This window comes from Ips typographus, linkage group LG3 (assembly GCF_016097725.1).
Source record: "Ips typographus isolate SLU linkage group LG3, UJ_Ityp_2.0, whole genome shotgun sequence".
NCBI classification, from domain to species: Eukaryota; Metazoa; Arthropoda; class Insecta; order Coleoptera; family Curculionidae; genus Ips; species Ips typographus.
This window is the reverse complement of record NC_138424.1, coordinates 16,780,546-16,807,261: the sequence shown is the minus strand read 5'-3', so window position 1 is coordinate 16,807,261 and position 26,716 is coordinate 16,780,546. Positions and strand designations below refer to the sequence as shown.

Sequence of the window (26,716 nt, the reverse complement as noted above, 5' to 3'; positions counted from 1 at the left end):
ATAGCGCGTAATAGGAAATTAGTGGTTTACGACTTTCCTTGTAATTATAATTCACGAGTTGACGTAGCTGTGTAGGCGTACCCTTTTCGTCGAGTACGCGTAACGCGAGTACCGCCCACTACCCAAAAGTGGGGAATCGGGTCTATAAAACTAGCGTGCAGCGCTCGTTCATTCTCTGTTGCGACCGATAGCCCCCCCGAGCAACATCTCAACCTCCCAGCAGCACAGTAAGTATACCTGTTTAGTGGCTAGCCCTCCTAGTGCACTGTGTACCTGTTATTTGAACACCGAGGCTCGCTAGACCGGTTGTTCGTTCCTTGTTTACTCCAACCCTGTAGCGTCGTGGTTCGCTAGACCGGGCGCTGCTTTAACGTTCACGTCACCAGTTTTCATTGCAAACGCTACATGGTTCGCTAGACCGGGCGTTTGCACCGTTAGTCCCAGCCCGGCCATTTTTCCGGCCCTTTTACTTCAGTAGCATCGTGGCTCGCTAGACCGGGTGCTACGCCATAGATCCGGCATTGTAGGTTTCTATACAAACACTACATGGTTCGCTAGACCGGGTGTTTGTATACTTTTCCCCGATAGGCCAATTTCCGGCCCTAGTTCACTCTGTAGCGTCGAGGTTCGCTAGACCGGGCGCTACACGATAGTTCCACCTTCAACACAAACGCTACGTGGTTCGCTAGACCGGGCGTTTGTGTCATTTAGTAGCCGGCCGCACTTCCTGGCCCTGTCTTTTGTTGACTACGCTACATGGTTCGCTAGACCGGGCGTAGGAAGCAAGTTTCTAAATCCTGTTGCCAACAAGAACCACTACAAGGCTCGTATAGACCGGGTGGTTCAGTAATACCCTTTTCCAACTCTGTTACCGACCCGTGACACCGTAACTTTATTTGCACTAGGACGGTTAATTGCAATGAATAAAAAAAATGTAAACATAGCAGGAAGGAGCAATAGCAAACAAAGTGGGTGACAGAAACAAGGGGGAGGGGGTAATATGGCGGCCGTCAATACTTGTTAATCTTGTCCACTGTACAACTTAATTTAAATTTGCAAAACTCAACTGTTAAAGAACCACAAACTAACACTATACTACAACAAATACAAACAACAAATTTTTGCGGGTTTGAAACTCCAAACTTTCAATGACTTTGCGTCAATTCAACTGCGCAGTAGGCGAATGCGCAATCAAAGTAGGTGGACTTCCGTCCCCCTCGCTTAACCCTTTCATGCCCAATTTTTCAGAATTTGAAAGAAAAAATATTTGTATTACTTTTTGTGCTCCGGTATGTTCATTTTTACCGTAAAATGTTGTATTTCTATAAAAGGAGCGGAAATATTGATTTTGAACAATGACTCCATATGGCGTCATTGGGCAGATAGGAAAAACAAATACAAATAACAGTTCTTAATTTAATTTTTATTTTTTTACGTGAAATTCAACAAAGCAGTTTTTTGTATTAGTAAAGCACAAAGCAACTTTACATTTAACGCATCCAAGCCTGGAATAAGATGTTTTGCACTGCCTGCATCGCTGCTTTGGATCCAAATGAGTTGGAAAATGACCGTAAGAGTCATATCGAACATCATCAACTGGAGTTGGCATGGTGATTTTTTTCTTGTTCTGCATGGCTGTAAGCAAAGTGGGTGATCCCACAGGTGAACTCTCAGTGCTTGTAGGCCTCCCCCTTTTTCTAAATAGAGTACAGACATTTTTTGAAGAAGAGCATTCCCGATATCGGCTCTAAAATCTATCAGACTTTTATGTTTCGTGCCTCTCAAGTTGCAGTCCTTTCTATATAATAACCACGCATTTACGATAGCTACATCAATTAAATGGAAAATAATGCGAAGGTAGTACCGCTTCACACCATGTTTTATACGGTATAATGACACTAACATGTCATTCAAGTCGACGCCACCCATATAGGAATTATATTCCTTTATTATATCTGGACGATCTACATCGATATATTTTTTTTCTGTCGTCGACCATCTTTTGACTACACCGATTGGATAAATTCCTGTATAGTTTGAAGCAATATGTACAGTTTTATTGTCATACCAATTTGCAACTATAAATTTTTATTTTGGTCTGTTGCGTAGTCAAACGATCCTCTTCCTTCCGATTTCAACTCCTTCTCGTTTTTCAAAATGTTGCATTTCATTCTCGCTAAACGTACAGTACCACATGCCAAAATACCATGACTTTTTAGGTCACTAAGCAATTGGTACGATGTAAACCAGTTGTCCATAAATAGCTTGTGGTTTTTGTTATGTGGTAAACTTTGACATAATCGCAATACAATGTCACCACTTATGCCTAAGTCTGTAGGATTAGTCACAGTACCCTTTCCGACGTAGATCTCGAAATCATGAACAAAACCGCATGCTCCCGCTCTTGCAAAAATTTTAATTCCCCACTTATGTGGTTTATTCTTTATATATTGCTTTAAACTTGAACGCCCTTTGAAAGGAATCATGATTTCATCAATTGCTTGATGCTCCCCATTTGGCACTTTTCCGAAATTTTTACGGATGGCATCTACAAATGGTCTAACTTTGAATAGTTTATCATAACCCTCTTCATTCCTTGTTTTCATTTCAGAATTGTCGTTGAAATGGAGCATAGCGCGGAGTTTTTCAAACCTATTTCTAGGCATAACATCAGCAATGATAGGAAGACGAGTTGCATTCGCCCAGAACATTCTAAAAGCAGGCATTTGAATAATTCCACTCATAATGTGAATGCCTAGAAACTGACACATTTCAGTATAGTTAGTATTTACTGATCTGAAATTTTTCTGTACAGAATATAAATTTGTTTGCTCCACAATGTTATTTATGATGTCATCATCAATAAACATTTTGAAATAACTTAGTGGCGTTATTTCATCGTCAGATATAGGTGTAAAGCTTTCTTCATAACGCGTACTTGTCGGATCTATATCTTTTTTTATCCATTTTGGAATCCTTTTTCTCACCAACTTATTTCTAATTTCCGATAGCGGTAACAGATCTTCTGGATCTTCAGGTTCTTCTGTTTCAGTTTCCCCCTTGTCTTCATAGTTTTCTGTTTGAGATTCAATTTCAACAGAAATTCTTCTAATGTGAGACGGAACAGGATTCTGCATCACTTCATAGGATTCCTGACTGTTGCTAACTAAGATTTCTTCATTTTCGCTGTCCAAGTCTTCAATATCTACATCAGAAACGTCACCTTCCATCAGAAGCAACAAATTGTTTGCCTCAGTAGGTGATAATCCAACGTAATCAGACATAATAAAAACCTGCAACAGTAATTGATTTTAACCAAAATTTTAACCTTGGCGCTCAATGACTCCATATGGAATCATCAAGTTCAAAGTCGTGTAATGACAGTAACAATTTGGAAATCACCATAATATTGCATAGAGCTCTTGATTAGATCTAACTAAAGGTAAATAAGCAAAAATTACAACTATATACTTACGTTTCTTCAAAAAAGACTCACAAAATAACCGCCTATTATTTATGCGCACAACTACTGACAATTGAACATGTAATAAAAAAAGAGGTTATGCCTGCGTTTTTGTTTTGATACTCTAGTGCCATCTATTGGTAACGATAAAGTGTAGGTTTAGTAAAAAACAAATAATGGGAAAAGAAATCTGCCTGATATTAACAAATTTAGTTACCTACGCCATATGGCATCACTGGGAAGGAAAGGGTTAATGCACAAACGAGTTATAATTTGTATTATTGTTACCTCCTGATACTTGTTCTTTTTACTCATTGGTTAATTGCTTAGTTGTAAACATAGACCTGCTTTGTCCCCGTAATTAACTTTGAATCAGCTTGTACCTGTAACTTTCATTGCATTGCGTGGCTTTTTAACTTTCTGCATTATACCGTTGACCTGTCTTGCATCGCATCCGACCCGTACCGTAAATAAGTTGCACACTCCCACTCTCGTACTTGTCTAATTAAGGGGGGGGGGGGGTTTAAGATACGCTTATTTGCATAATTATTTGGTTTAGTTAAGTTTGCTGGCATTTTAAATTAGGCAAAGAGAATATACGTTAGTTGATTGGTACTTTTGGCTTTTATGAGCGTTGTCACCAACTGAACCACTGTTACCACAGATTGACGGGAACCTTGTCTACAGCTGTTTAAAAGCTACCAAGGCATACGAATTGTCTTTTCCTGGTTCACATTTCGAAAACTCTAAAAACATTCTTAAAACCCGGTGGCGCCCGAGGCAATTCTCATTAACTTTTGTTCTAGAACACACTTTAATTCGAACTCCCGAATAAATAGCGTCACACTTATATCCAAAGTATACTCTGCATGCAGTGTTACGTATTACTTTATAAGGTTAATTGACATGTAAAAATAAGCAGGAATCCGGTCCTGAAACTAAAAAGTTTGAACTCCACAAGTATAAGACGCTCTAGTTTTCGTTTTATGGAAAGTAGAACGTATTTGCCTGTTTCAAAAAATACAGAAACATTAACCATTTCTAATTAACTTCAAATCCTTTTGGAGAAGATTGTTTTATCAAAAATTGAATGTAATGTCCTCAATCAAATGCTTTTCCTTCATTGATTTCTGTAAAAATAAAAATATGCCATTAGTATGCAAACGCAAGTATTAAATGATTAACTTAAATCATTTCTGGCATATTAAAAATAACTCCACAAATTTGCATTGTTTGTCTTACTTTCACTTTGCCTTACTAAGCTGAATCAAGGCTAAAGCAAAGAGTAACTAATTTCATAAAGAGAAGACACTGGGCCTAAAAGCTTTGATGTTTGCCGACACGTTTCGTTGACCTCGGCTCTTTAAACTGGTAGTACAAGGACGTTGCCGGTATTTACAAAATTTGTGGCAATGCGGTGTTGCCATTTCTGAAATCATAGTTTCAGCAGAGAGTTTTGGATTAGAAAATAGCGTTTTCAGAATTGACTGCTGAGATAGAGATGAAACCCGAAAATATTCTTAGTCTTTGTTTGACATTTTATTTAATAACAATTACATGGTATATAAAGTATTAAGAGATACTTCTAAGTCATCTTTTAACTTTTCAATTTCTGTCTTTAAAATTGCATTTTCACTCTGCAGTTTAGATTTTCGCGGAGTTGAAGAACTTAGAACATTCTCAGTTTGGGTTTCTACAGGTGAACATAAGGGTGGAGTTACAAATATGTAGACTGAGGTTGAAGTGGTGGAAGAATTTCAATATTCTGGAGAATATTTATTTTCTGTCCCTTGCTTGAACAACCAGCGTCGAGTCCAGGTTGGACCTGCTGATCTAAAATGTAAAAAATATCATAGTTTGCTAACTCTATATTGCACTAATGAAATGTGGTTCACTTACATGTTTCAGTTATTGTATATTTGCGTGGCTCGGCACTGAATAATAGGCCTGAAGATTTATCTCGACCATCTTTGAACATGTCTAAATCAAAATGAACACTGCAAACTCTATAATTGTTGTAACATTTTTCAGCACTCGTGCCCAAGAGGTCTTCACGGCCGCATTGCCTCAGCCAATGAAAGCATCTGCAATAATGCAGTGTTAATTAAACTGTGTATTTTTTAAGAAAATTCTGAATACTTACTTTACTTCATCTTTTGGAATTCTAAAATATTTGATGCTTAAATCAGAACTGCTTTTTCTATTCATGCATCCTTTGTAAATACAGTTTGTCCCACTGGATCGGATCTTTTGCTGAGACTCTGACATTGTTTGTAGAAAAGAGCACTATATACACTAGGGACCAAAGCAAATTTACAGAATTCACACTATATTAATAAATAGCCCGTACACGTTTTATAAAACAGCAAAAATTATCACTTAAGTTGAAGATGGCGCCCCCATTGCGTAGGTCCCCTGTTGGCCAAGCGCCATCTTCCCGACTAAACGTGTACTTCGAAAATTTTTAAGTATATCGATCGCGCTTGGATGTTTGCGACGATGCCACTTTGTCAACTATGTACCTATAACTTGAGAGTGCAAATGATATACTCAAGAAAATGCACTAACATTTTTAAAAAAATTAGACTTAACCCGAACAGCCCAATACCAATATCTACTATATTGCTCGTAACTAACCTAACCTATAACTTATAAAATCATTTTATTTAATTACTTAATCAGATACTTCAATAACCGCCATTTGCACCGTCGTACTTTAAGCTAAGCTTAAGTTAAGTGTAGTTCAGAGTGTGACTTTTTTCACCTAAACTGTCACAGTCTGACCCACACTTAACTTAAGCTCGGCTTACAATACGGCGATGCAAATGGGGGTAAGTATCGTTCGGATTCTTGAGAATAAATAACCCATTAATGTTTGTTAATCGATCATTTCAGAAAGTAAATATATACATTGCATATTATCAAATAAATAAAATGAAAATAGAACTTTGAAACATAACTTATGTTACCAAATAATCATAGTAAAGTTGCTAACCAAGTTAGCCTCTCCCATGATCCTTATTGGTTTTAAGTCCCTGCATGTGAATACGTCAATAATATTCAAAGAATGGCTTATTTAAGTCAATATAGTTATTAATAATATTAATAGTTATTGTCAATATAAGTCTAAATATAAGATTAATACTAGATTAATTACACATTATTATAAAAATAACCATCACAAAGACTTTTTATTATTACAATTGGCAACGTTGCATCAAACGAACAGTAGGTTCGATGAGATTTATGCCCAACGCACACTATGCTGCTTTGAGATTTAGGCTCGTAGCTACCTTGTGCCATAAATCAGGATCATTTTCTGTGACGTATGCTGAATAGGAAAACTCTACACACAAATCAACAACATACAGACTTCCAAACAAATTTCCCTGTAAAATGATTTTATTATTTTTGATTACTGATACTTCACCATTTTTAAATAAAATTGATAATCCTTTTTGTTCAATTTTCTTCACTGAAAGCAGATTGTGTGATAGATTTTCACACACCAAAACTTTTTCTAGGGTTACTTTTTGTCCACATTTAGTTTTCAGGCTAAGATTTCCTTCCCAATGTGCTTCAACCACTACTCCAAGTATTGCAACTCTTATTTTATGATGTACTTGCTTTCTGTCAGTTATAAACTTTCCCAGATCACTATTAACTAAGTGATTTGTAGCTCCACTATCCACTACAAACTTACAGTCAAGAACATACTGCAGTTCACTAAATCTGAGTTGTCCATGTTTGTGGTCATAAACGCAATGTCTTCTTCAGTAACATGACATTGTTCTCTTCTTTTAGGACATTCTGTATTTTTTTTGGTTAGGGTTTCCTGATCGGTTTCCACTATAACTTGTCTGTTGCTGTCCACCTTGATGGTACCCACAATAGTTTCCAGCATTCTTTTGATTTGCCCTGGTTTTCATCCATCGGTTTGATTGTCTACAGTCACCTAATATTGAGTTCTGGAAGTACTGAACTGGATAAAACTATACAAAAACCACAAATAAACAAACAAAACATTTCAAACACACTTTCCACCCTTCATTGTTAAATTCGTGTGGGTTAAAATGGGGGAGGGAAAAAGTCACAATCTGCCCCTTTTGTAATTTCAACCCTCGTGTCGATAAGGGAACGCTATTGCGCACGACTCGATTTTTCATCTGGGCCAAGGAGTTTTTTCTTTGCAGTGCCAAAAAATCAATTTTTCTACTTAATATTATGTCACCAATTGAAATTTCTTCCAGAAACAAAAGGAAAAAGGCCGAGTGGAACTGGAACGAGTGCATACAGTGGAAGCGGCCCAATCGTTCTTTACCAACGAGGAAGTGGGCATCGAAGGGGATTTTCACCCGTTTCTGGTCGGCTACCATCAAGACGAGGACTACACGTTGTTTCTGTTAGCTTTGAACAACGTCGATAGGATTTATTGGATTATGGACATCAGGAGAGGTAAGAGACCGTGAACGTTAAAAAGAGGAAGGAACAATTTGATTTTAGTGTGTGCCTACAATCGAAACATCCGAAGTTATTATCATCCGGGCCCTTGGAACGGGTGCAGATGGTACTGTTGCCGGGAAACGATCAAACCCAGTCCCATCATGCCGTGCGGCTGCACTCCCGGCACCCCCTCCGTCAAACAGAAGGACAGTCAACCGGGGGTGGTTAGAACCAAAGTGGTAGTCGCCCTCTACAATTACAAAGCCATTGAATGTGGAAATTTAAGCCTTGAAAAGAACATGGAATATGAGGTGATGGATGATAGTCAACAACACTGGTGGAAAGCTCGAGACGCTAAAGGGTAAGTCTTCTTGTGTCAGTTAGTTTTTTCCAAAATTTTGCATTAATGTATGTATGCACACGCTGACCTTTTCGTTTGGAATTTACAAATAGAAATTGTAAATTATTATCACCGGTGCTGCATTAGTAATTATCATTGTGTGTTGTACCGTTATAACACCTTAATCATATTAATGCGACCGGTTACAATCGCTAGACTAACTGTAGTCGCTGAAATATAATTGCACATTTCAGCAATGTGGGCTTCATCCCCAGCAACTATGTGAAAGAGAAAGAATTGCTCGGATTGCAGCAATACGAGTGAGTTATCCGTTTACAGTTCAGTCACAGTCACAGTACAATCAGCGTCAAAAATTAATATTTGAAATTTCAGTTGGTACGTGAATGACATGTCCAGGCAACGGTCCGAATCGTTACTCAAACACGAAGACAAGGAAGGTTGTTTTGTTGTACGGAATTCGTCCACTAAAGGATTGTACACCTTGTCATTCTACACCAAAATGTAAGTTGATTTTTAAATTGTCAAACGTCCGTAAAATGTTATTGAACACTGAAACACCGTTGACGTTTAGTTAGCCGTTTTAGAGTTACTATTGTTTTGATTCAAAAGAGACGCCATAGCCATATAGCAAATCTAAAATCGCCACAAGGTGTCAAAATATACAGTCCAACTCTGTACGCTACTCTGTACTACATAAATGAATTATGTTTTTCTGTTCATATCATTAATAAGCAAGGAATTGATTCGAAACTTACACACCTGGGTATACTAGGGTGTTTTAGTTAAAAACTAACATCCGCCTAACTGTAAAACGGTAATTTTTGAATTATAAACATACTTTTGGTTGGTCTTAGCTCACCTTGTATAAGCCTTAAAGAGTATTATTATTTAGTTCTGAAATACAGTGTTTTTAAGAATTGGTAGTATAAATATTGTGTTTATTTTATGTGAAAACAAATTAATTTGCCTAGTTCAGATATACCAAATGAAATTGGGTAGAATACGTAGATAATGTAGTAGTTTTCTAGTAATCTTCTGATTGCGTACTTTTACAGTTCTCTACCACACGTCAAACACTACCATATCAAAAAGAACTCAAAGGGTGAGTTTTTCCTCACCACATCGGAAAAACATTGTTACAACTCGATCTCGGAGCTGATCAACTACCACAAGCACAACAGCGGCGGTTTGGGTTCCCGGCTAAAAACCAGCCCTTGTTACAGGCCTGCGCCGGCTACTGCCGGTCTAAGTCATGGTAGTTGCCTAGTAGTGCCCCTTAAGCAGGTTTTACACCAACAGTTTTAATTCAAAGAAATTGGAAACATTTATTTTATCAAATTTTATGCTTCAAATAAATCACGAACTTCTTGGAGCATAAAGTGATTTGATTTTACACTTATCAAACTGTTATGTCAAAGTTGTCAATGAAAACAGTTTGACCAACCCAACCAACCAAGTGAATTTAGTGTTTAGGCGGTAATAGTTACAGATTATTTGTTTTTCTGGTATTTTTGATATTTTTATTTTGAAATTTCATAATCATCCTGAATACTGTGTTTATGTATTGAATTTTGCAGCTTTCACTCTCACTTTTTCGTTTTTGTCTGTTGGCAGTTGGCATTACGCTAAACGGCAAGTTTTTTTTTTATTTGAAGGTAAATTTGACATTCAATTTTGTTTTGATATAATTCGTCATTGAAGCAGCTTTATGAATTTCTTTGACATCAAAGCGCGGTGTAAAACCTGCTTTAGAACGATCAAAATAACCTTAAAGATTTTTAGACAAATGGGAAATCGATCGTAGCGAGCTGATGTTGTTGGAGGAGCTCGGTTCGGGTCATTTCGGGGTGGTGCGCAGGGGAAAATTGCGCGGGACAATTGACGTTGCCGTTAAAATGATGAAGGAGGGCACCATGTCTGAGGACGACTTTATTGAAGAAGCTAAAGTCATGACGTAACAGCTTTTTAGTGGTGTTTTTTTTTTCTTATTTAATTTTGAACTGTTTACCAGAAAACTGCAGCATGCTAACGTAGTCCAACTGTACGGGGTGTGCAGCAAAAACCGACCAATTTTCATTGTGATTGAGTACATGCGTCATGGGTCTTTGTTGAACTACTTGCGCAGACACGAACAATCTTTGTCGACCAATCAGGGCCTGCTATTGGACATGTGCATACAGGTTTGCAAGGGCATGGCCTACTTGGAACGGCACAACTATATTCATCGTGACTTAGCTGCAAAGAACTGTCTAGTTGGCACTGACAATATTGTTAAAGTAGCTGATTTTGGATTGGCTAGGTAATATCACAGTACACCAAATGTCAAGAATTTTAAAAACAAAACGATATTTCAGGTACGTTTTGGATGGTCAATACACGTCATCGGGAGGTTCAAAATCGGACGTTTGGGCCTACGGCGATCTGATGTGGGAGGTGTTTACGTGCGGTAAAACGCCGTACGGCCGAATGAAAAACTCTGAAGTAGTGGAACGAGTTCAAAAAGGAATCATTTTGGACAAACCTAAAGCCTGTTTCAAGGAGGTTTATGATGTATGTTTAGCCAATTTTTTTTGAATAATAGTAACAGTATTTGTGTGGTTAGGTAATGAAAAAGTGTTGGTCTCCGCTACCGGAAAACCAACCCTCATTTCGCTCTCTCAAAGATACACTAGAATGTGTCGCAAGGCATCTTGGTCGATTGACTGGCGCGACTCGTGTGTGAAACCGTCACGCGGGGTACTTTGCCCATTTCTGCGGGCGAAGCCTCGTGCAGCTGGGTTCCGTAGTGTATGTAGGTTAGTCCGTTAGTTTTTTATTAGAGAAAACAATGAAAATTAGTTTATGTGGCAACACTGTACGTTAAATGTCAACAAGTAGTAGTCTAAAAACAAGTAATAAAAATTATGTAGCCGGTCTATTCACTCTTTGTATTTTGCACTTTTACCATATATAATTAAACAGTTAAAATTCCCAAAGTGTTTTATTAAGTCTACAAGAGCTACTCTGCAAAATTTTTTAATCCGGGCAGAAAACCATTAAAGACAATAAATCCTAAATCGCTTTATCTTTCGGTAATATCAAACGGGGGGAGTAGTAGACAAGGAAATTTGAGGTTTTTTTGACAGATTTGTGATCCTAAACCTTGAAAAAAAAAGTGCCAATAATCCTCGTTTGCTTGGATTTGTAATGTAAATAATCAAATTTACTAGTTTTGATTCGTGACGTTGGTGTGATATAGATTGCTACTTACTCGATTTAATTGTAGGCGTGGATTTGATACTGATTTTACCATTTTTTTTTTGTTTTTTAATTTGACGCAACACTCGTGTATTACCGTGTAGTTTTGACGTGAGCGGGACTCTCTTTTTTACCTTTTTATAACCAGCTCGGTTTTTATATAGATTTTACTTGTACATTTCTTTTACCAATTATTTGAATACAAACCTATTGTATTGATTGCTTGTCGTTTCATTACAAGCATTGTTTTACTCTTAGTTTATCAGTCACAACCCAATAACACCCTCCAGTTTCCTGTCTTCTCCTACTTTAGTAAAAATAAAACAAACCATGCAGACTATTATTATTATTTCAATTTTCCAGTGGCGCATTATAGCTATTATTATGCGATTTATAATAGTCGTGGATATTGTTGCAATGTCCGAGACGGTGTTAAATCGCTAATAATCGACTTACATTCAAAACTTTATCATATCATTGGCAACGGCGATGCCAACACAAAATCAACAAAATTGTATGTCATTGAATTTTTGTTGTCCGCATTAAAATCATGCAAAATTTAGATATTCCTGATAATATATTGGCTGCAGCCAACACTATAAGGTTGAACTTGCTTCCGGAAAAATCGAGTCCAGTATGAGAAAGAATATGAACAGTTTTGTGTGAGGCGAAACCAAGTACAAGTTCGAGGTGCAGAAGAAACGGTGTTGCTAGCATATTTTGCAAAACTCGCTGCAGAATATTCTGCTTCGTCCTTATGGCCAAAATATCTTCGTTTTATCAAGAAGAAAAACATCGAATATAGAGCAAAAAAATCAAAGGTATTTACAAGAGAACAAATCAACGAATTTGTACGTTCTGCTCCAGACAAGGAGTTTTTGATGTGTTTTAGTAAAAATTGTGTCATCTTGACCCTATTTCGAGAACGGATTAACCGATTTCAGTTTTTTAAACGGTGATGAATCGGGGTTTTTAAGGGTTTTAAAATAATGTGCTACAAGCTAGGGATGCCATTTAAAAATTTTAAGTGGGGACACCTCTAGGGGCAAGGGGGCGAAATCTAAAATACAAAGTCCACTATAGTTTTAAACTTCCCCCTCGATATCTAAGTTGACGTGTTTTTTTGGTCCCAAGTAATTTTGCTTGCTGAAAAAGGTAGTGAGGGTGAGAAGTTTTGAAATGATGGCACTGTATATACCAGGTGTCCAAGAGCACCCTGGACATAGGAGATTAACATGGGAAAACGGTTTTGATTTTTTAGCGCCTGTACGGTTGATTTGATTGAAAAATCGTATTAATGAAAGTTGTAGTACCTATCACGGACTAGTTTTCTGTATTTTTTTCAGATCTCTAACTTGAGCCCTTTCGTCGTAAAACACGAACAAAAATGAGAAAATTTAAACTTTTGGCCTGCACTGTATAGGCGGTTGTGGAAATTGGCGGTTGTTGGAATTTACTTTAAATCCCTGGGAGATTTAAAGTAAATTCTTCCAAATTAAACAATGATTTTATTGAAATTTTATTGTGTAAGGACGAAAAAGGATAATTAACATAAACATAACTTAAATCTAGTTCTTATTATTATATATATTTACATTTATATTGACTTTGGTGCAGTTTGCAAGGCTAACGAAGGGTGGACAATTGGAAGCAACATTTTTAGTAGTAAACATATTCTGCACATACGTAGCAGTCGCCGTTGCCGTTGTCTCATTTTCTGAAATTGATCTTTCTATGGTTGATGCTGATGCCATATCAACATCGGAGAAGACATTGGTGAATATTTAATCGGCAACATTCTTCTTTTGATACAATGAATTTTCAACATAACCTTCAGCAACAGAACTGCTTTTCCAGCCACCATGTCTTTTCAACACATCTATGGTTGATCCAGAGTCGGCAAGTAAAGAAGCTGATGATGTGCGAAAACAATGCCCAGTATATAGGTTTGCGTTTGGTAGTCTCAATTAGCCAGCAATTCTCCTTGGTAGCTGTCCAAATGTATTTTTTCCTATGGGCTGAGTCATGCATTTCTCATTTTTGTAAGACACAAAAAATCGTGTATGCTTTGTAGGTGGCCTTAGACCAATATACTTTCTCACTAATTCCACTACATTCGTAGAGATTTCGCCAGACGTTTTTATCACAAACAAGCGATCCTTTCCTGATTTTGTACCCTGTAGATTTACCAGAAAAAAGCTTTTATGATCCGAGACATCGTTGCAGTCTAGCTGGCAGAGCTCCTTTCCTCGACATGCTCCAGCGACTCCCATAATCAACACCACCTGCAACAAAATTGTCACATTTTGTAGTTTTGTAGACAAAAATAATCAATGGTGTTATTTTTAGTAGTACTATCAGGAAAATATTCAAAGTAAAGAAAATAATCCTACCTTTTGGGCTAGATATTGTTCATCTGGAGCATTTTGAAGAAAATCTCTTATATGGTCGAAATCCAATGTCTTGGACTTCTTCGGCTTATAATGGTCATTCTGTCTCTTTAGAAATGCCTGGAGTTTACTGTATTTGCTGATGTCGACGTTTGCTTCAGATATTATCGTGGCTGTGATCATGGAATATTGGCTCCATAGAGAAGATGCCTTGAGCTTCTTAGACTTCTGCAGGAAGTAAGCCAGGAGCACCTTTTCATCCGTAAAATTCTCTGCATTCTGTTCATCGCACCATTTTTGGTAAACAAGAAACTGTTTTTTGTAAGCCTCGCGAGATTTTTCTGGAAGAAGGCTAGCGATGGCCTCTTATTGGGCGGCCTCTTCAATGTTCATTTTCAAAAAATACGATTTTTCTGGACTCACTCATTTGTTTTCAAACACTTCCAGGGCACAATAAATTTTAAGTGAATCCACCATGCCAACAACAATCAATAACAACTATCAGTAATACGAGAGTACCGTTGTAACCACTGTTAGTTTTGTATTTTTTTTTATTTTTAGTTTCTTGCATTCTAAAGTGCATAAAATAGTATATAAACCTCGTGACTAAAGTGTCTTTTAATCCCTTAGCGAATTGTAGTGTGTGTATTATACTATTTTTTCTTAAATAAAATTATTTTTCGGCATTATTGTAGTTTTTGGCACAATAACACTATTAAATTAAAAAAAATCATATCTTGGTAAGGAAGCATTTGCGGACCCATGTTCATAGGACATTTTCGACTCGAACTTACATAAAGAACTCGTAGTAAAATTTTATACCCACAATTGTTTACAGAATAAAGTACCTACCTTTTTTGCTATGAGAGGGAATCACTTAAGAGCAAAAAAAAACTTTTTGATCATAATTCTTACAACATTTTATTACAAACAACAAACAATAAATAATCATGCATTTTTAATTCAAGTATAAAGTAGAAAAATGTATTATATTTATAGACATGCCAATTTATAGTTATTTCGTAATATCATCGATTTTAAAACCTAATATAAATTTTCTTTCTAAACCAAAATAAAACGGTAATAGTAATAAGTTATCAAACTTTTTATGTGGTGTAATAAGGAAGTATTATACAATATCTTATAATATATATAATACATTACAATATTCTCATCAATATCAACCTCTAGAACGCCATATTTTATCCAGTACAAAGACTATAAATTCCATAGCAAGGCCCATAACGTCCATAGAAACCTTAAAATATCCAACTAGCCAACCCCTATCCCTTACACTTCTATGGATGTTATGGGTTAAAGACTTTTGTTTTAAAAAATATACATCCACTTCAAAATACATAAAACCAAACTTATCATCAATGTAAAATCACTATAAATACAAATTCAAATTATTCTGTTTAAAAAGTATAATATAATATAAGGTCATACCGCTCATACAACACATGAACCGTATTGACTTCCTCAAATCTAAACACCCAACCCCTATCCCTCACAGTACAATGAGCGTTATGTACTTATATAAATGGTATATAATTATAAGCATAAAGTATAAGTTCATATATACAATATACATAAAACTAATTTCTCAGTTCTTTACATTTGCAAAGTATTACAGCTACGGAATACTGACAATATTTTTTATATACCACATGTATTTTGCAAAAATAAGACGGTCAAAAATCAAATTTGCTAATGCAATGCTTTGCAAATATTAAGATCAATTTACGTTCCATTATGGTAATCTTAACAATAAAAATATACAAATAAAAATATACAAATTAACATAAAACAATAACATATTACATTAAACTACATTGTGATTTACAAAAAAAAGAGCTAGTGGCCTTAGTGATTTATTTATTACTATCCGACACACTGGACATCGCGCAGCTGCTTCATTAAAAACTCTTGAAGTGCAGCTCCCACAAAACGCGTGCCGACAATGCAACACGTACTGCACGATGTTTATCAAACAGACTTTGCATAACAGGAGAAAACTGGTCTCTTCCTGGTGTTGTGTTGTGGGACGATCAGGTTCCCATGCTTTACAAATATTATTGTTTACTCTACAATTATAATATATACATTTCAAGTTATACTTACGGTTTTCTTCAATATTAAAAAAAAGGGTTCATTTTCGCTCCCGTCTTCGTCCAAACCTTGGCCTTGTCCTGGTACCTCTGGAGATGGTCGAGTACGGGGAGGGAGAGGAGGACTTGGGAGGTTCCAAATAGGAAAGTTAAATTCGGGTGACGGCAAACGGGGTGGAAAGAAAGGAGAATGTGAACGAGGTGGATTGGGGAGATTAAGAGGGAGGTTTGGACGAACTGGATTGGAAATATTAAAGTCAGGAAGAGGAGAGGGTGAACGAGATGGAAGTGGTGGTAAAGGAGGGTTTGGGATGTGTTGTTGGGGAACAGGATGATCAAAAAGATTTGGGAAGTTTATGGGAAATTCTTCTTCTTCTTCAGGTGGTACGTCTTGGTTCCATTCTTGTAGTTGGACATCGAAGTTCTCCATGAAATGAACAGCTTGCCTACAAGAACAAAAAGGGATTAAAGTTATCGTTCACAGGAAGATCAGCACACATAAACACACACAACAAACCTGAAGAAGTCTTGTAAATTAAATCTACCATCGGCCACCATGTCTATATTTGTTCAAGAGACATCATCACATCATATGTTTAAGACATCTAAGATACCTTGTTTTACTTGTAAATCTAGGAAAAAAAATCTGATCAGTGATTCCAAAAAATCCCTTTTATTTACATACAACATAGGTACAACAAACAAAACAGTTATGTTGTGTTGAACCTGTGGTTGAACTTAAACACATGAACAAAAGAAAACACAACACAAAAGTCACTAAACCAGATAACTTTGAAAGTGATCATTCCACGAGATTAACCAACCCAATTTTCAATGTTCTGACAGGTTTTGTCCACTACTGTAACGGTGATAGTGTTGATAAAATTTACCTTACTTCGTAATTACGAACTACATTAGATTTAAATTAGAGTTATAAGAAACTGTGGAAGGAAATTATTCGGTTTTTCACGAGATCCCTACTTGGCTAGTTCAGTCCTGACTTGAATGTACTTTGAGAGGTAACCAATCAGCTTAAAAATCTGAAATTTGACACAGATATCGCCAAAGGTGATACTTTTTGATAAAAAATGAAAAAATGATGTTCTGTCAAAATTGAGGTATTTTTGACAGGTGAAGGTGACGTCCAAGGTCGAAAATAGAAATTCTATCAACGCCAGATTTGAGGAATTCGGTTAGTTTAGACGTACACCAAATTTAAAAATTTTAAGTTGAAAACTGTGGAAATTATCCGGTTTTCCACGAGATCCCTACCTGGCTAGTTCAGTCCTGACTTGAATGTACTTTGAGAGGTAACCAATCAGCTTAAAAATCTGAAATTTGACACAGATATCGCCAAAGGTGATACTTTTTGATAAAAAATGAAAAAATGATGTTCTGTCAAAATTGAGGTATTTTTGACAGGTGAAGGTGACGTCCAAGGTCGAAAATAGAAATTCTATCAACGCCAGATTTGAGGAATTCGGTTAGTTTAGACGTACACCAAATTTAAAAATTTTAAGTTGAAAACTGTGGAAATTATCCGGTTTTCCACGAGATCCCTACCTGGCTAGTTCAGTCCTGACTTGAATGTACTTTGAGAGGTAACCAATCAGCTTAAAAATCTGAAATTTGACACAGATATCGCCAAAGGTGATACTTTTTGATAAAAAATGAAAAAATGATGTTCTGTCAAAATTGAGGTATTTTTGACAGGTGAAGGTGACGTCCAAGGTCGAAAATAGAAATTCTATCAACGCCAGATTAGATTTATATCTAATAAGTAACAAAATTTTATATTTCAAATATGCATTTATAGCCTTATACGTAACTACAGTTTTTTTATCAGCAAGTTTTTAATTCAGGTAAATAGTTAATGTATACACTTCTTTGTAAGGAACAATAGGATCAAATAACCAGATGATAACTAGTAGTGTATTAATGACTTATATTTTATATTAAATAAATAAAACCAGAAAATAAACATTTCGGCGATCGACGCAATTTACGAGGTGGCGTCGCGTCTATGAACTGTAACAATAGAGTCAAAAGAAGCCGCGGTGCTCCACCATTTGCGTGGGGCATTCTCTGAAATAATTTTTTTTTCGGAATGTTTTTAAGATGAAAATAATTTAACCTATAATAATAACGGAACAACCTAGAAGCACTAAATTCAAAATAGGGATTTTGGAGAGCACCGTTTACAGTTTTGAGAAAAAAATAAATAAATTTTAACATTATCACGATTATTTGACAAGCAAAGGTCATGTCAAATATTGAATTCCGAGAAGCCACCTACGGCACACTCGAGATATCCAGACTGAACGTTGGTATCCCAAATTTCGAGTTTTTATTATAAAAACTGTTAAAGTTAAGGCGTTTTTTACAAAATGCTTTGTTCACAGGAGGAGCCGCACTAAAATATTGACGTAGAAAGCTATCAGGGCTACGTAGACGGTTCAAATTTGGTATGTGAATTATCTATAGTGCTTTTCATCGTTTCCTAAAGCAAAATTTATAAAACCTTTATTTTGACATATATTTGACAGTTCAAGGTCACCTTGGAGATCAAATAGCGAAAAACAGACTTTGGTAAATTCAAGCCCTTTAATTACCCTGCCCATATACCAAATTTCAAAATTTTGTCTCAAAAAATGGTGAAATTATCGCGTTTTCTACGTGAACTCTGCATATAGGAATTGCTAGATCTAACTTGACGTAGAGGGAAAACTATTGAAGTTAAAGTGCTCAAATTTGGTATAGGGGTTATTGATGATGCTCTTCACGATTCTGGGTAATAAAACCAAAAAAAAATTGAAATTTGTCATGTTTGACAGCTCAAGGTCGCCCCCAAGGTCACAGAACCGGCATCTGATAACGTCAGATTCGAGCCAACACTACACACTGTACATACAGAAAGTTTCAGATCCATATCTTTAAAAATACGAAAAATATAGCGTTTTCCACGAGAGCCCTACCCTTACCCTTGGTTCAACTATGGTCTGTGTTCCACGATTTTTCACTTATCAACACTTCAAATGTGTTCAAGTTTTACTTACAGGCCTGAAGATGATTGATGGTTTGTATCAACAACTAAAAACCACGTTTGCTTGAAAAACTAGCTGGAATGAGCTGCAAAACAAATTTATCTATTGAAGGGATACTGATTTGAGGTTATGGTGCGATTTACTTTCTTACTTAGGACATTTTGTAGATTTATCCCCACTAGCTAAAATGATAAACTGTAAGACTGGTTTTGTAATAGTGATGTTAGTCTGTGTTTAACAAATTACCTATTATTATTATAGGTATATACATATGTATATTCTGCACTAATAATTTATCACCTGCTTGCAAATGTTAAAACTATATTACATTATAATATTATACATAGGATACAAAAAATGTAAGCTGATTTTTAAAACCACTAGAATAAAAATTAATGAATGGTTGAACTTTATAGGATAAGAAATAGGAATATTAAAAAAAGTTTATTTTAAAAATGATTGTTTTGTCAGTAGTTTTATAAATCCATGACCTTATAAATACCTACTTATAATATTGTAACATAGAAATTACACTAGGTACCGTTACCTTAAGTTGCCCCAGTCTCCCCCAGTACAATGTTTGTGTCAGCAAGATTGGCGAATTGGGGTCATGATGTGAGTATAAATACTGTACCAAAAGCACGTACAGATTACTGATCTCTGGGTTAGTCTGGATATGCCTATTGTGTAACGTAACGTGGAGCAGTAGGTGACCAAGTGCCACACCCTAGATCAGCCATAGCAAAGGAAATAGTGTGGGCGAGCAGCTTAAGTTGCCGTTCTTACTTACCTCCCTTTGTTAGGTTCTCCTCGTCTTTACCGGCTCGGTGAATGCCCTCGGACCTAAGTCTAGGGTTCATTCATCACCGATAAAGCGCAGCGCTTTAGCGGGGGGCAGTGTCAGTTTATTGTTTGTAAACAATATACAGTGTTGTACAAGAAGTGTGTCATTAAGGAGTACGACGGTACAATATTATTGCATACTTGCAAGCCCCATTCTATCAATGAGCTTCACCTCCATTCATGATTTTCGAATCAGATTATGAATGAACGTGTGAATGAACTTCCATTCTTTATCAAGTTAGAGTGGAATAATGATAGAAGAATACTGTAATAGTTTACAGTTTTTTTTTGCTGCAATATTGTCGACAAACAGATCAATTTACAGTTTCCTTCTGTAGCGACTGACGTCACATTCCGGCAGCCATTTTGAGTCGGATGAGATTTAGGTTTAGGTTGCGTGTGGTTGTCCCAACTGCAAATACAAGTTGCTCTGTATTTTTAATCATTTTTGTTATAATACAATAAAGTTTAACAGTCTTTTTATGGTAATCTGGTATTTCACTGTGTAGCTCTGTCAACAGGTTATGGGACCAGGGCAGTAAGAACAAGTGGAAAACATAAAAGGTGAAAATAAACTTTAAGGAAACGTGTTTACAAAAATGGCAGTGGCTAATGTCTCGCTCGGCGGATCAGTAAAACAATTTGACGGAACCGGCTATTCAAATTGGGAGTTCAGAAGAGTGAAGTTACTTTTGGAACAAAATGAAGTTTTGGACGTGAGTTAACTAGTCAAAAGCCGAGATTGCTTTTTCAATTATTTAATTACTAAAAATTACAAATAAGTGTATCTTACAACTAACTTCAACTGACTAACTCTAACCAAACTGGAAGCGCAACTATCTAGGAGAAAACAACAAGCTAAGCATTTATAAATGTATACTAAGCACTTAGAAATATATAGTCGGCACTTTAGGGTGACTTAACTCGTGTTGGAAATGGACCCTCCAAGAGACCCAAATAGAATGGGTGATTTTAAGAAGAAGGACATAAAAGCAAGAAACATTATTGTACAATGTTTGTCAGACAACATCTTAGAGTCTGTGAAGAACAAGAATTATGCAAAAGCAATAATGGATGAACTGAAAGAAACATATACAAAGAGAGGCATTGCAAATTTAGTTTTGTTGCAGAACCAAATGCGTAATATGAAATTTCAAGGAAAACCACCTTTGAGTCAGTTTCTCATTGATTTTGAAAAGATTATTTTGGAAATTAAGAATGCTGGTGGAGCATTAGAAGAATCAGAAGTCATCGTACAGCTGTTGTCAGCTATGCCTAAATCCTTTCATGGAGTAGTAATAGCAATTGATGTGTTATTTTCACAGAAGGGTGATGAAGTTTCACTTAACCTAGTAAAAAGTAAACTTCTACAGGAACATACACAACTACAGACATGTTCAACAGAGTTCTGACAAGGAAGAGGAACCTCAAACATTCCTAAGTCGACACCAATCAAACCAATGGATGAAAACCAGGGCAAATCAAAAGAATGCTGGAAACTATCGTGGGTACCATCAAAGTGGACATCAACAGACAAGTTATAGTGGAAACCGATCAGAAAACCCTAACCAAAATACAGAATGTCCTAAAAGAAGAGAACATTATCAATTTTATTTAAAAATGGTGAAGCATCAGTAATCAAAAATAATAAAATCATTTTACAGGGATATTTGTTTGGAAGTCTGTATGTTGTTGATTTGTGTGTAGAGTTTTCCTATTCAACAAACGTCACAGAAAATGATCCTGATTTATGGCACAGGAGAATGGGACATTCTTCTAAATTTCCATCTACCAAACTGTGTGAAGTTGGTCTTCAAGGAGAACAGATTCAACTTCCTTATCAAAAACTACCTGAGGATAGAAAAACAAAGTTTATAATGGATGTCGACGTATGTGGTCCTATTAGTCCAAGGTCTTTAAAAGGTAAGCGTTACCTTGTATCTTTTATTGACCATTATTCACACTTTGTCATATGTTATTTACTTGAACATAAGAGTGAGGTATTTGAAAAATTCAAAATGTATATCAATCTGGTGGAAAATCAATTCAAGTGCAGGCCAAAACGCTTGAGATGCGACAATGGAGGTGAATATACATCTCATGAATTTAAAAATTACTGTTCTCAAAAAGGAATTGCTCTAGAATATACAGTCAAATATACCCCACAGCAAAATGGAGTTGCTGAACGCCTTAATAGAATTGTGATGGAAAAATCCAGGTGCTTAATATTTGATGCTCAATTAAATAAAGAATTCTGGGATGAGGCAGTAAGTACCTCAATATATTTATTGAACCGAGCTAAAACATTAGTAGTATCAGAAGACAAAACTCCTGCAGAGATTTGGTATGGAGTTAAACCAGATTTACAAAAGTTAAGAGTTTTTGGTTGTAATGCATATGTTTTAATACCAAAAGAAGAAAGACAAGGAAAACTAGAACCAAGAAGTAAAAAGATGATTTTTATGGGTTACAGTAATAATGGGTATCGAATGTGGGATTCTGAAAAATCTAAAATTGTAATTGCCAGAAATGTAATATTCGATGAAACCAGAAAAACAAATACTCTTAATTTTGACTATATTAGCCCAGAGAATGACAAACAGGACCATATACAAGAACAAGAAAATGATTCAGTCAAAGAAGAAACACTTCAAGATCAAGATAATAATGAAAATATTGATCGGCTAAATGACAATATAACATCAAAAGTGACCACAACAGGAATGAGAAATAAAAGAACAACTAGACAACCCAAAAGATTTGAAGATTTTGAAATGAATTTTGATGAAGATGTAATGTTGGCTTTATCAGCAGGAAACATCTATTCAGATATGCCAACTACATATGAAGAAGCTATCAAGGTAGGCCAAGGATGGAAAGAAGCTATTGATAGTGAACTAAGTGCTTTAAAAAAAAATAAAACCTGGGAAATAGTGGAAAAACCAAAAGACCAATGTTAAGTGTTCGGATCTTGTTAAGTTTAAGCATAGAAAAGGGTATGTATATTTGTCAATTAGATGTAAAATGTGCTTTTCTAAATGGCGAATTAAAGGAACCAGTGTACATGCAGCTTCCAGATGGCATACAGGGTGATAGTGTCACAAGTAGATTTTCGTTAATTACTTAGTCAGCAAATAATCGGCCACTGACCGAAACAAGTCGTCGACCACTTGAGTTGCAAAATAAGCAATCGAACCTTTTAGAACGGAAGCTAGTTAAGGTGTTGCAATCGCCAGTCAGCAATAAGTCATCAATTGTTCGGACAATGATCCAAGTGCTTAGACAAGCAATTAAGAAATTGAACTGACTAAGGGATCGCAAGACCTTACAATAAATAGCCGAGAAATTTGGAAGGAAAGGTTAGTCAGAAATTATCCGCGAAAACTAAACGGTTCGATCGCGAAAGTTGAGGGAACTCTACCCTGACACTCACCCTCGTCCAAAATGGTTTGTGCATTTGTTATCATGTAAGTACGAACTTGTAATTTATAAATAAGCCAACTTGTGTCTGACAATGTGTATAAAATCAGTCTTCAACTTAGTTTCTCTCTATGAATAAACGTTGTTGTTTTTGTTATCCAATCTTTGAGTTTAACTTTACTACGACCCCAGCCTACACGTCCCCGCGTTACGGCTCAAAACTAGATCGTGACAACTTGGTGGAGGCGCCGGGTAAATCTAAATGTAGGTCTTCATTACCTACATTTCATAATTAGCATGTATAACTTTAAAGAAAAAAGTTTGAACTATGAATGAATATACGAGGTTTATAAACGATATCGTGGAGACTAAAAAAAGATTGGACACCCTATACAATGACGTTTGTTCTAAAAAATTTGACGAAAAAACTAGTGAAGCAAACGAAATAATTGACCTTTTAAAATACTTCTCAAAAATAAAAATTACTGTCAAGGTGTTAGAAACCACGCTGATAGGGAAAACTGTAAACAAATATAGGAAATTAGGGGGTGCAATAAGTTTCTGGGCTACAAAGATAGTACACAAATGGAAACTCCAGTTAATTATTGAAGAAGAGATGGAAGAGTTTCTCAGTGAAATTGAAACTCCCGAATATTGAAAAGGCGCCTAGTGATTTTTTTTTTTTTTTTTTATTCTATTATCATTATATTTTTTTTTGTCAGACTAAGTTCGGCTATGTGCAAATGTGTTTTTTTTTATGGGAACTAATGATTGCCTAAGGTGAATATTTGTATGCGTATATTATTTCTAAATGAGCAGTGGGGATAAAAGAACGACACGTAGTGCGGCAAAAAATAAATTGGATTTAAGGTTGCAAATTGGGACATCGCCCACCCCATCGCATTCGCTATTTGACCCTCCCTTAAGCAGCACCACCGTAGGAGATCTCTGTCGTAGTCCAAAAAAACAACGCTTTACATTCGAGATTCACCAACCGCAAAACAGTCAAAAACCTGCCGACATAGCCCCAAGCCCTAGTAGTTTGTCCGACTCGGACGTCGATCAACCACCCAACCCACTAGACCAAACGGTCATACCAAATCCTACACAGTCTATACAGTCTTTACCGCCAAATAATCGAGTAACTACAGCAGAAATGGCAAATGTTACTTTATCTAACGCTTTATCCGAAACAAAAAATCCTGCCAAACCAAAGTTTGTCCCGCCCCCAACCTTCAACCCAAGTTTGGACTCTGCAATAACCTTCTTAAATAATTACGAAAAAATAGCGAATTGTAATGGTTGGGACGATGGTTTCAAGATAGCATATTTAGGGAGCTTCCTCGAGGGTCCAAGTGGTCGATGGTATCAAGGCTACACCGTGGACGACACAAATCGGAATAAGACCTGGTCAAACATAAAAGAAGATTTTATTAAAGAATTTGGAGGAGAAAGCCCTCTACGAAAGATAAAATTTAGGTTCAATAAAAGAAAGCCAGGGGACAGCGAGGATATCAAACACTACTACTACGATCTATTGAATTTAGCGAATGAAATCGACCCGAATATGAACTTTGAAACATTCAAAGACCAATTCGAACAAGGATTGCATCCTTCGTTTGCCGAGACCTACTACCTTTTTGGCAACGATGCGTCAAATTTGGAAAAACTGAAAACTCTCGTCTTAAGATTGAGCGACGTCAGAGAAAGAGTACTGGTGGACAGAATGATCTCACAAACGGAAGTGCTTACGCTTTCTCAGACAACTAGTTTCGCAAACAGGCGTCAGGAAGACGAACGTCGAATGGCGAATAACACAAGTCCAAATAGAAATTACCGGACAAATTATCAAGCTCAGTATGGAGGCTACCGTGGAAACAGAGGATACAATGTATACAGAGGAAACACTGGATACAGAGGAAACAATGGATACAGAGGAAACGGCGGATACAGAGGAAACGCCAGACCATCAAACTTTGCGAATAATGGTAACTACACGTCCCAGCCCAGGAGGAATGAAAACTTAAGATACGACGAAAGAAGAGAACAGACCCCCAGGGGGAGAGGATTTACACATCGAGGACGCCCAACAGGACCGCAAAATCTACCTAATACTAGGTACAGCGACGGGAGACCGAGATGTAACACGTGTAATCGAGTGGGACACTATACATGTTATAGTGAGAGAAGAAGCGGAAACGCGCACCCAAACGAAGGTGGGCGACTCCAATAAGGGGGCCAACAGAGTTCGCCCTCCAAACATCAGGCCCGAACATACTGAAAATAAAAGGACTAGTAGACAACACATACTGTGACATAATTTTGGACACGGGATCCAGCAGAAGCATAATAGACAGTAATTTAATAAAAGAATATAAACCCCTTGACGAAAATTTGAATTTGGTTGCAGCCGGGGGAAATAAAATACAACCGTTGGGAACGGGAGAAATCTTAATAGAACTAGGCGAATTAAAAGGACGTAAATCAGTCTTAGTTGTAAAAAACTTGTCTAAACCACTAATTCTTGGAAACGACTTCCTGAACAAAAATAACGCTGAGATCAATTACGGCACAAAAACCGTAAGACTAACAAAAAATGACGCGACAGTAACGTTAAACTTCGGACAAACAGAATTCACAAATTGTATTAGTACAATGAAAATAAACCCCGTCAAGTCAGTCTCAAACCAGAGTACACAAACCCAAAGGGAAGACGAAGAAGAGGGATTACCGGAAATTAATTTAATTCAAGAAAATCCATTAGATATTTTTCACAATGAAATATACAAGGTCTGCACGTCGCACGACATTGTTTTGAAACCCGAGACATATAGCCAGGTAGCATTGAACCTACCGGTCGATGTAACAGTGACCGACTTATCAAATTACGAATTCATAGAAAAAGATGAATTCTTACGACCTAGGGGAATACTTCTACATGTAGGACCGGACTTAAACAAAAACACAGGGACAGTGCACGCAACTACAAAAAAGACTAACAGCCAAAAAATTTACAAAGGAACCACGATAGGGTATTTACAACGGAAGACCAAACATAACCTCAACGAACTTGCCGTTCTACAAATAGAAGACGATGAAGAAGTAGTCACCTTGGAAGACCATAAAATCGGGCACATCAAAGACGAAAAACTAAAAAACCTCTTCAAGGAAACACTACTAGAATTCCCAGACGTGTTCTCTAAAACACCGAAGTACATGGGAAAAACGAACTTAGTTGAGCATAAAATAGACGTCGGGGATGCGAGGCCAATAAAAAGCAGAGCTTACAGGGTGTCACAAAAAGAAAAAAATATAATCGACCAACAAATCGTCGAAATGGAAAAATACGACATCATAAGACCCAGTCAATCACCATGGGCCAGTCCGGTCGTCTTGGTAAAGAA

General features: G+C 36.6%; 4 protein-coding genes and 1 long non-coding RNA gene across 5 annotated transcripts in view; 1 reads left to right on the top strand and 4 right to left on the bottom strand.

Annotated features, from left to right (window-relative positions):
* LOC145726168 (uncharacterized) overlaps positions 1–26,716 on the bottom strand; it is an 89,056-nt gene that overhangs the window by 4,343 nt on the left and 57,997 nt on the right. The gene's annotated exons all lie outside the window — the stretch shown is intronic.
* On the bottom strand, positions 4,569–5,717 carry LOC145726150 (52 kDa repressor of the inhibitor of the protein kinase-like). Its single transcript, XM_081975116.1, has 3 exons — positions 5,607–5,717; positions 5,363–5,547; positions 4,569–5,296 (listed from the first exon to the last, which is right to left on the bottom strand). The coding sequence occupies exons 1-3, from the start codon at positions 5,669–5,671 to the stop codon at positions 5,181–5,183; spliced, it is 366 nt and encodes a 121-aa protein (XP_081831242.1). The 5' UTR covers positions 5,672–5,717; the 3' UTR covers positions 4,569–5,180.
* On the top strand, positions 7,720–11,723 carry LOC145726275 (tyrosine-protein kinase Btk-like). Its single transcript, XM_081975299.1, is given in 10 exon segments — positions 7,720–7,918; positions 7,967–8,267; positions 8,501–8,566; positions 8,640–8,768; positions 9,323–9,522; positions 10,050–10,221; positions 10,279–10,566; positions 10,622–10,817; positions 10,870–10,937; positions 10,939–11,723. Coding segments are annotated over 10 exon segments (1,467 nt in total). The 5' UTR covers positions 7,720–7,902; the 3' UTR covers positions 10,970–11,723.
* Positions 9,776–14,302, bottom strand: LOC145726276 (uncharacterized). The gene is made up of 2 exons (XR_014177548.1): positions 13,898–14,302; positions 9,776–13,789 (listed from the first exon to the last, which is right to left on the bottom strand). It is a non-coding gene; the product is annotated as an uncharacterized LOC145726276 (long non-coding RNA).
* LOC145726083 (uncharacterized) lies at positions 14,987–16,615 on the bottom strand. The gene is made up of 3 exons (XM_081975024.1): positions 16,523–16,615; positions 16,019–16,451; positions 14,987–15,958 (listed from the first exon to the last, which is right to left on the bottom strand). The coding sequence occupies exons 1-3, from the start codon at positions 16,561–16,563 to the stop codon at positions 15,884–15,886; spliced, it is 549 nt and encodes a 182-aa protein (XP_081831150.1). The 5' UTR covers positions 16,564–16,615; the 3' UTR covers positions 14,987–15,883.